Source organism: Chiloscyllium plagiosum, chromosome 9, assembly GCF_004010195.1.
Source record: "Chiloscyllium plagiosum isolate BGI_BamShark_2017 chromosome 9, ASM401019v2, whole genome shotgun sequence".
Taxonomy (NCBI): Eukaryota; Metazoa; Chordata; class Chondrichthyes; order Orectolobiformes; family Hemiscylliidae; genus Chiloscyllium; species Chiloscyllium plagiosum.
Window position 1 is genome coordinate 83,185,428 of NC_057718.1, and position 13,333 is coordinate 83,198,760.

At 39.4% G+C, this 13,333-nt stretch overlaps 1 protein-coding gene across 5 annotated transcripts in view; it reads right to left on the minus strand.

Moving 5' to 3' along the window:
* Positions 1-13,333, minus strand: part of LOC122552994 (cyclin-dependent kinase-like 4) — a 44,273-nt gene that overhangs the window by 16,946 nt on the left and 13,994 nt on the right. For all 5 annotated transcript variants that reach the window (XM_043696352.1, XM_043696351.1, XM_043696353.1 and 2 more), the window contains 4 exons: positions 9,022-9,094; positions 8,250-8,340; positions 2,601-2,801; positions 2,426-2,514 (listed from right to left, as the gene is read on the minus strand). In XM_043696352.1, the coding sequence (XP_043552287.1) occupies positions 2,426-2,514; positions 2,601-2,801; positions 8,250-8,340; positions 9,022-9,094 (454 nt within the window). The remainder of the gene's footprint in view (positions 1-2,425; positions 2,515-2,600; positions 2,802-8,249; positions 8,341-9,021; positions 9,095-13,333) is intronic.

Genomic DNA, 13,333 nt, shown 5'->3' on the forward strand with positions numbered 1-13,333 from the left:
TTGCCCAGCAGAGATCTTTTCCATTTTTTTTTAGGTTATGGATTTCATCCAGAAGAAGACTATGCTTCTCACTAAGCCCTATAAGCCCGATACAGAGAGGTGGTTGCTACATTCCACAAGCACCTTTCGGTTAGTGCCCTCTATCGCCTGCTGGGTGGCAGGGCCTGGCAGGATATTAACTGGTTATGTGAGGTCTGGGAGCAAGAGCTAGGAGTGGAGATCTCTTCTGAAACATGGGAGAACATATGGGAGAATACTCTAAAGATCTCAATCTGTAATAGGACACGCGCTATGCAGTTAAAAGTTCTGCACAGGGCTCATCTGGCACCAGACCGTCTGGCAAAGTTTAAAAAAGGGGCATCTTCAGTGTGCCCCAAATGTAAAATAAGTGTAGGTACTCTTACCCATTGCTTCTGGACATGCCACAGGCTCCGTTTTTATTGAAGCACTGTGGGGGGAGAGATAGGGAGCGTATTGAGGATTGAAGTCAAAGTAGGCCCTTTATCTCTCCTCTTACCAAATTTACCATCTTTAGACGGGCATGGGAAGAAACTATTTAATATTCTTGCACACTGTGCACGGAAGAATATTCTGATGAATTGGATGTCTGAGAACCTGCCGGGCTGGCTGGGATGGCAGAAATTAATTATGGAGCACATTCCCTTCGACCTTTTCACAAACATGGTGCACCACACAACAGACCATTTTTATAAGACATGGCAGCCCTACTTGAGTTATTTGGATATAGCTTTGTCAGTTATCCTAACGAGGGCGTTTGTCTAACCAGGTTGGTTAGATTTGACAAGCCCTGGGCCCTAGAGAGGGGGTCTCCTGAGTTAATAGGGGTATATATACATTGCTCCTGTTCCTTTGTTTGGGAGCTTTGCGCCGAGCATAGCTGTTCTGTATTTTGTGGGGTTTTTTTGGTTTTGGTACTTTTCTTTTTTTTTTGGTGTTGCTTTGCACAATGTTAGGGTTTGCTTTGTATTATAGGGTAAGTTAGTAGTTGGTAGACAGTATTTGGATTGTAATTTATGGGTTTTTTTGTTTTTATTATACTGATATTTGTTATTGATTGTATTTTTCAATAATTTTATCTGTTTGTAAAGTTAAAAAAATTTGCAAATAAATATATTTACAAAACCAAATTATTTCAAAGCTTGTCAATGAAAGAATTCTCGGAGCAAGTGATTTTGTTTTGGTTCCTCACCTATGACTGAGATTCCCAGCTCTTCTGAACCATGTCTCTTGCGAAAACAGGCAGACTCTATTGAAGTAGTGGAACACCTAAAATGGCCATTTGGTTATGAAGTAGACTCACCATCCACCCCTTTATCCTGGGACCATAACAATCCCATAAAGCTAGAATGGGGCAGGAATCCTTAGGATCAGACTGTCTACCTCATTTGGGAAGATTACCCTTGAGTATAGAGTTGGCCGTATCTATAGAATCTGGTCTTTTGAATGAATTACTACTACTACATGGATAGGAAAATGAAATGGAGAGCACTGAAGTAACTGCAAAAGTAATTCATATCTTAACTGCCTTTTTCCCACTGTTGCCTCTCTCTTACATTCAATCCTGTCCTCTGCCCCTCCTAAACATATCATGCAGCATTGAAGAATTCTTCTCATTGAGAAAAAAAGACCCAAGGAGACAGAGAAAAAGAAAGAGAGATGCTGCCTGACCTATTGAGTTTTTCCTAGATTTTCTGTAATTAGGAGATCTCATAGTGGTGGTAAACTTGGGAGAGAGAGGTTAGCAGCACGCCTATCCTTTAGATTAGATTCCCTACAGTGTGGAAACAGGCCCTTCGGCCCAACTAGTCCACACCGACCCTCCGAAGAGTAACCCACCCAGACCCATTTCCCTCTGACTAATGCACCTAATACTATGGGCAATTTAGCACAGCCAATCCACCTGACCTGTACATCTTTGGACTGCGGGAGGAAACCGGAGCACCTGGAGGAAACCCACACAGACACAGGGAGAATGTGCAAACTCCACTCAGATGGCCGCCCAAGGCTGGAATCGAACCTGGGACCCTGGTGCTGTGAGGCAGCAGTGCTAACCACTGAGCCACCGTGAATATTTTCAGTACACTAAGATAAAGTTAAAAAGTTAAAAAGAACTTGGCTTTTAAAGTGATTATATTTGTATGGAATACTGTGATTTGCAAGCTCATGTGTACTCCACTCAGATGGCCGCCCAAGGCTAGAATCGAACCTGGGACCCTGGTGCTGTGAGGCAGCAGTGCTAACCACTGAGCCACCATGAATATTTTCAGTACACTAAGATAAAGTTAAAAAGTTAAAAAGAACTTGGCTTTTAAAGTGATTATATTTGTATGGAATACTGTGATTTGCAAGCTCATGTGTACTGTCAAAAGATGTATTATTATATCTTTAGTACTGCACAACTTACCATATCCTCAGGATCTGGCTCTGGTAAATTAACACCCTGAAAAAATTGGTTATTCCTGAATATATGCTCATGTCTTGGGATGAGTTTACCTGAAAGAAAGTATGTGATAATTGTTACATAGGCATCACAGTCATATCAACAAACATAAATGATTATATGATGATAAATAGTTTACCCAGAGTCCTTATTATCAAGTAGATTTGGTCCACATCTGATTTCCCATGCCATAATGCTTGTCCAGACACCAGCTCTGCAAAGACAGTACCTACAGCCCAGATGTCTACTGCAGCCTCATATTGTGTATCTCCCACAAGGAGCTCTGGGGCTCGGTACCAACGGGTTGCTACATAGTCAGTGTAATCATCTCCAGGACCTGCTGTTCAGGAAAAAAAAATTGATATAATTTCACATGAAATGAAGCCTGAAGATGGAGTCTGAAAATTCACTTGTTGTAGCAGGTAGGTTTATAAGACCATAAGACATAGGAGCAGAAATTAGGTCACAGTCAATTGAATCTGCTCCGCCATTCAATCATGGTTGATAAGTTTCTCAACCCCATTCTCCCGCTTTCTCCCCGTAACCCTTAATCTCTTTAATACTCAAGAACCTATCTATCTCAGTCTTAAATATACTCAAAGACCTGATAGCCTTCTGTGGCAATGAATTCCATAGATTCACTACTCTATGGCTGAAGAAGTTTCTCCTTATCTCTGTTCTTAAAAGGTCTTCCTTTTACTCTAAGGCTGTGCCCTCGGGTCCTAGTCTCTCCTACCAATGGAACCATCCTCCCAATGTTCACTCTGTCCTGGCCATTCAGTATTTTGTATGTTTCACTTAAATTCCCCCTCATCCTTCTAAACTCCATCGAATATTGACCCAGAGCCCTCAAATGTTCCTCATATGTTAAGCTTTTCATTCCTGGGATCATTGTCGTCTACCTCCTCTGAACACGCTCCAAGGCAAATACATCCTTCCTAAGATATGGGGCCCAAAACTATGCACAATACTCCAAATGTGGTCTGAACAGATTGATATTGAGCCTCAAAAGTACATACCTGCTTTTAGATTCAAATCCTCTCAAAGTAAATGCCATCATTGCATTTGCCTTCTTAACTACTGACTCAACCTGCAAGTTTACTTTGAGAGAATTCTGGATTTGAACTCCCAAGTTTCTTTGCACTTCAGACTTCTGAATTTTCTCCCCGTTTTGAATAGTCCATGCCTCTATTCTTCCTATCAAAGTGCATGGCCTCACACTTTCCCACATTGTACTCTTTCTGCCACTTCTTTGCCCACTCTCCTAACCTGTCCAAATCCTTCTGCAACCTCCCACCTCCTCAATGCTACCTGTCCCTCCACCTATCTTTGTATTGTCTGCAAATATAGCCAGAACGCCCTCAGTTCTTTCATCAAGACCATTAAAGTACAAAGTGAAAAGCTGTGACCCCAACACTGAGCCTTGCGGAACACCACTTGTCACCGGCTGCCACCCTGAGAAAGACATTTTATCTCCACTCTCTGCTTTCTAATAGATAGCCAAGCTTCTATCCATTAACAATTTGTTATAAAATCACATAAACCCAAACTAAATCATATATATGAACATACTTTAAATAACTTTATCACAAAGTCGTATTATAAATCAAAAACAATTCCAATACAAGTAAATAATTTCAAGAAATAACCATTGCATTTATTTATTGTAGGTATCTTGCCATTACATTTTCACTTTCAAATCCAAAGAGAGGTTTTTATAAAGGTCATGGTAACTCCAATTTTCCCTGACTTCTCATTTCTTTTTAGTTTTCTGCTCATTGAAAATAAGGATTATAAGGATAACCTGGCTCCTAATACTATTCAGAAACTGAATGCATAGAATCTCCAACAATGAACTAAAATTTATTTGATTGCTTTTCAATGTGTGATGATATATGCCTTTAAGATTTTATTTGGTTGCTTTCCAATATGTAATGATATGTGCCTTTAAGAGATTTTTTTGTCCTGTTTCTCTTGAAGAGGGGCATTGGCACAATGTCTGCTTTGAAACAATGGATAAACAACTTTGAGCTCCCTCAGTAGTTTTTTTATTGAACAAAAGAAGTATGAATGGGTAGAGTCAGACTCACACAATCCCTGGGTTTTAGTTTTTCTTTCAGTTGGGGTTTATAGAGTTGAAGCTGATAGATACAGCTCTCTCTCTACTGCAGCCAAAAACATGAGTTTGCTGTCTCTTTCAGTATTCCATTCTCCAGGACTGGAGACAACACATGAGAATATGTTTTACTGAATTTGCTTTTGCCAAGGGTGTGTTTATGAGATGCTGCAATATTGGAACAGTTCATGATTAGTAGTATATATAGTATTTTGTTAAATATTTTGATGGAATTAAATTTATGTTTTTTGTTTATATTTTAACAAGATATAAGTCAAGGTCTAGGCTAGCTCCTTGATATATTTTGAGGGGTTTTGGTCTGGTCCATAATAAATTATATTTGCTCAAGTCTATATCTAGGAATTGAGTAAGAACACCATAGAGCTGGGCTGGAAAGTTGTCCAATGGCCAAGTTTGAGCTTTATCCCACTATAAGTGACACTTTCAGGTCTGAGGGGGAATCTTGTTTTATATTTAGTTTTGGTCATGATCAAGTAAACAAAGTATATTAATCAATTAATCCAACATAATAATTATCTCCTTAATTGTAATCAATATAGGGCACTTGATTGGCTCTATAGTTTATTCCTTACTATTGAGACCCACTGCTTTAAATGTAAAGGTAACGTTTCCATAGTCCTATTGGACCATACAGCTACTCCTTCATTAGAGAGAGATGACTGTTGGTGGTTTAACATGAGGGTCACCACACTCATGTGAGGTGAGAGGTTGAGAAAGCGACTCCTTCATGGTAGCTTTGGCAGTGTGGAAACTGAGCCCCTGCTTTTGGTATCGCCGTGTATGGTAAAACCAGCTGTCCAGCCAACTGAACCTTCTTCCTCTGCTGTACTTTATGGCTTAATTACAGAGTAAATGCTGCAGGCCTGCCAAGGTTGAATTAACATACCTACTCCCCTTTGATATTGAGACATGGCCATTTTGTTGATGCGTATGCAGTGTGTTTGCCAAAGTAGGTTTCTGGCACTGTTGTAGGTGTGACTTTGAGATAAAACAGTGCCACACAACAAACAGACCACTCCTTCACCTGATGATTGCTGACAACCATGACAAGCTCCCTGACCTTTTGTCTGCACTGAAGAGTAAGGCAAGAAAGGAATATTGTGAGCTTTAAGATCTGATTGAAGGGGCAACATGCAAAATGGCAAGGCAAGGCAGAGGTGCTGTAAGCATCCAGATGTGCACTAAGTGAGTAGAGGAATGAGTGAGTAGCTCTGAGACACTCCCTGGTCCTGTCCATGAGCTGGGTGCATGTCCCTGCACATAAAGTGCCTCTACGACAGCATTGCAATGAATGCAAAGAGTACTCCAAAAAGCAACATTAAAGTTCAGAAGTGTATTATAATTGGATCAGTGATGTACCACGATGACGCGATGAGCTTAGTACATGCCGGATGCCAACATCCATGGACCTTAACATTAATTGTATAAGTAGTGCCCTGATTTGTCTTTCCAAAATGAAACACCACACGTTTATCTAAATTAAATTGTATCAGCCACTCCTTGGACCACTGGCTGATCTGATCAAGAGCCGTTTTAACCTCAAAGAAGTTAAAAAATAGGTCCTCTAAGGGTAGTAATATCTGGATTACGCTGGTGCCATTTGCTTATCCAAGTAGGAATGGGAGGACAGAGCAGATGAATGTGAGATTGAGGAGCTGGTGCAGGGGAGAAGGATTCACGTTTTTGAGTCATTGGAATCTCTTCTGCGGTAGAAGTGATCTGTATAAGGACAGATTGCACCTGAATTGGAAGGGGACTAATATACTGACAGGGAGATTTGCTAGTGCTACTCCAGAGGCTTTCAACCAGTAAGACGGAGGGACACAAAGATAGTAAGAAAAAAGATAAGTCTGGTTCAGTAGAAAAAAGGAGCAAGTCAAATAGTCAAGGCAGGCAGGAGCAAGGCAGAGAACAAGGTGGGACTGATTAGTTAAACTGCATTTATTTCAATGCAAGAAGCTTGACAGATAAGGCTTATGAACTCAGGACATGGATGGGATCATGGGTCTAGGATATCATAGCTATTACAGAAAAGTGGCTCAGGGATGGATAGGACTGGCAACTTAATGTTCCAGAGCACAGATGCAATAGGAAGGTTAGAAAGGGGGGCAAGAGTGGAGGGGGAGTGGTGTTTTTGGTTAGGGAAAACATTATGGCTGTACTTAGAGAAGACATTCCAGGAAGTAAGTCCAGTGAAGTTATTTGGGTGAACTGAGAAATAAGAAAGGGATGATCACCTTATTTTATTTTGAGATGGCTGAAAAGTTGTTCCCCTTTCATTTGGGTGTTACTTATGCAGGTCCAATAGTGAAAGTTATACAACAACAAACATCTTAACAATACAAGTAAAGATATATTTACAAAAGTGAAAGGTATGCCACCTTTTTTCCCTCATACATTTTGTTTTGCTTCTTTTCCAACTCCAAGAGATTGGATAGTCACAACCTCTTCAGCTGAGGTGGAGGTAGCCTGCTCTGTGGTTGGGCTTGTTAGATTGGAAGACTTGGACAGTCATCCCCTGGTGCCTTTGGATCTAGAGAATTCAGGCCTACTGAAAGTCTCCTGCACAGATGCAGACTCACCCTCCTCAGCTTGAATTGCTGCAGACTTTGACGTCACAGCCAAGGAGAGGTAGACGAGCTCAGCACACCTGGAGAATCTTGAGAAGAAGCATCTGGGTCCAGCATATTGCTCTTCCTCCAACTGGCTAGATGATGGCACTACCTGGGAGGAAGATACACCTGGAGTGAGAAACAAGCTCCTTGACCCCTCTTGCTTTGTAGTCATGGTAGAGACCCAGCACAATACCAATAACATCAGTGGTGGACTCCTCCTTTCTTAGATTCAGCTTACCAAGCGCTTCTGATAAATTTGTTTGATGTTCCTGCGCCTGTCTGTGCATTGACAAAATCATCAATGGATGTGAACAAGGACCTGTTTTGTGCCTAGAGTTGAATAGATGGCCGATCTCCAGTAGTTTTCTGAGTGCCAGAGACCTGGAATGTTTCTTCTTTGACCAGCTGCAGAGACATATCAGTGGTGCCTGCACATCCAGGATCCTGCTTCACCAGAACACAGCACTAACCTGGGCTCCTGTGCTGGCCACCTGGAAAAAGGACTGCATCTTTCCACCAAGATATTTAGCTTCCTGTTCACAAAGTGGAGAGCAAACTTTCCTTCCCTCTGGATCATGTACTGAAAGTAGACGTTCAAGTACAACAGTGTTCCTGGCTTACAACATCTGAAGTGGTGCAACTAGCCTTTAAATACAGCATAAGCAGCACATATGCCTGAAGATCCTGGCAGTGGTGAGTATTTTCATTTTTCACAGGGAAGCACAATTCCCTGAGAACATCCAGAAGTGCTTGGTTTAATAATTAATGAGGCAAAGTGCAGGAGATTGCAAGAGGTAAGTCTTGGCAAACCAGTCACTGTGAATCTTACTCGACAAAATACTTTTAACAATAAGGGGAAATTTCACAGAATTCAAATTTACATTATACCAGGTTAGAGGGTATGTCAAGTGATTAAAAACTTAGAAAAAGGTTAGAAATAGGAATAACCCCTCAATATTTGTTTTTCTATATATAATACTTGTCAATATAAAAATGTCTTATTGATCAATGACATTCAAAGTAAAAAATGGTATACTTAGTATTCTCGCAAATCCAAAGTCACAGAGCTTAATGACTCCTTGTCTAGTAATTAGAATGTTTTCTGGCTTGACGTCTCTATGGATACACTGGAAGAGAAACACCAAATTAAACAGAAAAATCTGGTTAGTTTTCTTTCCACAAGACGTTAATTTAAGGATGTAAGTACACATTTCTTGCCTTGAATAGATCCTTCTTGAATATTAATATTATTTTAAAACTAGGCACAATTACAATCTTTAAATATGTTATTAATATTTAATCTACCACACATTGTATTTGTTGCATCATCTTTCACAGTTCTCAAAGTTTTCTCTTGTCAACTGCTAAGTTGAAAACTTTAATATTTTTGGAAAAAACAACATATCTCCTCATAAGATTTTATGTTGTCAAATCAATCTAATACTGAGATACGGTGGCATAGTGGTTAGCACTGCTGCCTCACAGCGCCAGAGACCCGGGTTCAATTCCCGCCTCAGGCGACTCTCTGTGTGGAGTTTGCACGTTCTCCCCGTGTCTGCGTGGGTTTCCTCCGGGTGCTCCGGTTTCCTCCCACATTCCAAAAATGTGCAGGTCAGGTGAATTGGCCATGCTAAATTGCCCATAGAGTTAGGTATATTAGTCAGAGGGGAAATGGGTCTGGGTGGGTTGCGCTTCGGTGGGTCGGTGTGGACTTGTTGGGCCGAAGGGCCTGTTTCCATACTGTAGGGAATCTAATCTAAAAACAATTTGATTGTCAGAATAATGGTACAAATTTAATAATGACTCACATTGCGCTTGTGACAAAAATTAATCGCTTGAAGCATCTGCCACATGATGTTTTTAACCATTGTTTCTGGTAACCTAAACCAGGAAGACATTAATCACCTTCAGAATAAGTGACAATATTTTCAAAATCTTAAACATTTTATATTGCAAAATAGATTTTTTTATTGTTTGTATATTGCAAGTATTCCAGATATTCTAATTTTTGGATTTTATTCTTCAATTCATTAGAAACCCAATTCATAAAACTGCTTTTAGTGCTTCCAATAGCAAATTCAAAGTCTAAAAAGGAATCTAAGTAATTTAAAATCACAACTTATATTTATATAGTACCTTTAACATAATAAAAGTGTTCAAGGTGCTTAGAGGAGAATCATAAAGTAAAATTTGATACTGAGCTGCAGGGAAAATATTTAGTCAGAAGACCAAAAGCTTCATCACAGTTTGATTTAAAGGAGAATAATTGGAGAGTAATTGTGATAGATGAGAGAATAAGTTGAGGTGAAGTTAATACTAAAGTGGAAGCAGGTAGTGTTTGTATATCATGGGTACGTGGTCAGAAGCTCATGAAAGGGTCAGTTATGATAATAAGAAAGTGAATAGTTTGGTCAGCCTAATCAGATGCCAGGGAGGGGTCAATAACAATAGGTGTCTGAGACCATAATGGTTTGGCAAAACACAATGGTTTAGTCTTCCCAATATTTAAATGGAGGAAATTTCTGTTCACCTAGTATTGGATATGGTTAAGTAGCCTGCTAATTTAAAGACAGTAGAGGAATCGAGAGGGTTGATGAAATGAAAGATAATGAAGTGGGTGTGGATAGGGAAATCATCGCCGATGATCATTTTGCTACAATTATATAGATAAGAATGGAACCAGATTCAGTTTAAAATAATTGAAAGTATAGATCAATTTCAAACTCTGGAAAAAAAGGTAACCACAAATGGGGATATCTTCAAAAGTGTCATAAATTTGGCAGAGAGATAAATGATAAGTGCGCACACATGTCTAAGGTTCTGCATGGACTATGATTAGTTATGGATAGATGGAATGAGGTACCATATGGTTAAAATAGTATGATTAGATCAAGACAACTTTTCAAATGAATAAAAGAGTTTGATTTGTATTTATGATTTTGCAGACAAGTAATTTCTAAACTCACCACTCCATTAGAAAATGGATCAAGATGAGATTGGTCAGGGTTACAGCTGGAGAGGGTATGAAGTAAACATTGTAAGCTTCAAAAGGAGGGGAAGTCGCTGATTAAGCTTAAGCTTACTTACTTTATGCTCTGCCATTAACAATGTAAGATGTTACAAAGCACTGGTTACTGATAAAATTTGATGCCGAGCCATGTTAGGGGAGGTCAAGGAGGTAGGTTTTAAAAAGTCAAAGCAAATTATCATGGAAAATTGTGTATTGTGTTTTGCAGATTGCTCAGCAATGACAGCATTTACAAAAAACATCCACACTTTAGCAAAAGAAGTGAAGAGAAGAAAGGAGTTCTAATCCACCACTATGCAATTGAAGCGATATCCCTTCAAAACTGTAAATTAAGGCAGACCGAAGTCAAACCGTTTAACAGAGACACTGTGGTGGAAAAAAATATAAACAGGTTAAGCAAAGATCAAGAGTCCAGTCCAGAAGGATAGGTTAAATTGCCTCACTTTATTTTGTGATTTCTAGCATTGACGACATGTCTCTAGAGTGACAGACATTCTTTGTTTTGAAGGTTGATCAGGTGGACCTGGATTTTCTCACTCTAGAATTCTCTCTTTTAAACTTTCTTGATTTTTCCCCACACACGGAGGGAAGTAGAGATGATTTTTTTTTTGTTTGCAGACTCTGGAAGATTTTTTTCCTCTACTGCTTTGGCACTTTCAAATATATAACATTTTACAGTTCAACAAATTAGAGGGCTCTTGTCAGGAAAATTTCCTTAACTCAAAGACTGTAAGTGTAATTCAGTTTCAAATTCTTTCACTTTCAATTTCAAAAAGCAATGTTGTATTGCACAGCCTAAAAATCATACCCCACTCAATATTTTTACATTGCAAACAGTCCAATCTTTGTTTCAGTTCATAGTCTCAAAAAAAGAAAATAAGTGATCTTTTACAAACAATCCACACATCCCTAATTGCTCACTGCATTTGGATTCCAAACTAAAATACTTTAAATCCAAGAGATGAGATAGAGTCCTGTAATTTCTACTGGATGTTGAATATAACCACAAGGTCTTTAACTCAAGAACAAGTAGGAAGAAATTGGCTTCTAAATGGGGTCAAATTGCTGGGTGTTTTCACAGACCTACACTGTCAGTTGCTGAAATAGCTTGCAGTGAAAATTACAGGACTTTCTCTTTCAGTAAGAGACAAATCGCAAACCAAAACTAACTACAAGCTCTCATTCTCTCAGTGAAATAGTTTGAAACCTGATACAGGTCAAATATCTAGACTTCCATACGTTTCCCATCTGAAACTGAAATCTGGTCTGAAGATTTTCCATCACTCTGCAATTAGCAGTAATTTCTTCTTGTCGACAGGGTATCACAGTGTTGAGAGGTTAACCCATTCTATGTTCTGAATTTGTACCCTTGACTCAAGGATGTTATTCTTTTTTGTCCATTTTTTCAAATCCAAGATATTGCTGCAGAGCTGTTGTTTTGTCTTGTCTGTATATGATTGCACATGCTTTGGATTATGGGATTATAGTTTAATTTTAAATAAGAATTTAGTTGTTAACCACTTTTCCTTCTTGTTTATAATAAGTTATTTTTAATTCCTTCAAGAAGCTTAATGGACACCTATTTTACTTTGAATAGCAGTACAAAAGAGAGACAAAGTGAATATTTTGATAGTTCAATAAACCATTTACAATTTCAATATGGGCCATGGAATAGTGATTATCAGTGCACTCCTCCTGACAGAATCAATAACAATTAAAATACATTTGCCACTTAGCTGTACATCCTGTTAACAATCAAGGAACTTGTACGATCTTTTTGTTGAAAATATATATTTTATTTAAGGACTACCTGAAAAAACTGGAAGGTATCAAGATGGTTGGAACTGTTCTGGATTAAATAGTTTGTTTTATGAAGGGTATGATTAGAACCCTTATGATTTCTAGGAAATTAGCACATTTAGGAATGAAACCATTTGGATCACCCAATAATGATAATAACGCACTGTCTCAGCAATAACCTGCTTAATAATGTTCAGTCTGAGATCTGCTCAGCTTCTGACCTCATTGCAGTTTTGGTTCAAACATGGACAAAATAGCTGAATTCCAAAAGGGACATGACAGTGACTGCCTTACCATCAGGACTGCATTTGACTGAGCATGGATTCAAGGAGCCTGAGCAAAACTGGAGTCAATGGAAATCAGGAGGAAAATGATTCTCTGGTTGGAGTCATACCTGGCACACGAGAAGTTGGTTGTGTTTGTTGGAAGTCGGTCATCTCAGCTCCAGAACACCTTAACAAGAGTTCCTCAGGCAACTGCTTCATCAATGACCTTTCCTCCATCATAAAGTCTGAGATGGGGATGCTTTCTGATGATTGCAAACTTTCAGTACCATTCGTGACTTCTCAGATACTGAAACAGTCCATGCACAAATGCAGCAAGACCTGGACAACATTCAAGTTTGGACTGACAAATGGAAAGTAAGATTGGTGCCTCACAACTGCCAGGCAATGGCCATCCCTAACAAGAGAGAATCTAACCATCACCTCTTGACATTCAATGGCATTACCGTCACTGACTTCTCTATTAACAAAATCCTGAGGGTTACCAGAAATTGAAGTGGCACATAAATATTCAGGCTGCAAGAGGAAATCAGAGGCTAGGAATCCTTCAGCGAGTTACACACCTCCTAACTCCCCAAAGTCTACCCACATCTACAAGGCACAAGTCATGAATGTGATGGAATACTCTCTACTTACCTGAATGAGTGCAACTTAACAACAGCCAAGAAGCTTGACACTATTAAGGAAAAATCAGCCCATTTATTTGGCATCATATACAAAACATATTCACTCCCGCCCTCCACCAAAGCTCCACAATGTCCATCTGCAAGGACAAGGTCAGCAGACACATGGAGATACTACCATCTGTAAATTCACCTCAAAGCCCCTCACCACCCTGACTTGGGAACATAGGAACATGAGGAGGTTATTCAGCACCTTGAACTTGTTCTGCCATTCAACTATATCATGATTGATCACATCCATATACCTGCAAAGCAACTAGGGATGAGCAATACGTATTGGCCCAGTCAGCAATGCCTTGGTCCATGTGTGACATCAATTCAACAT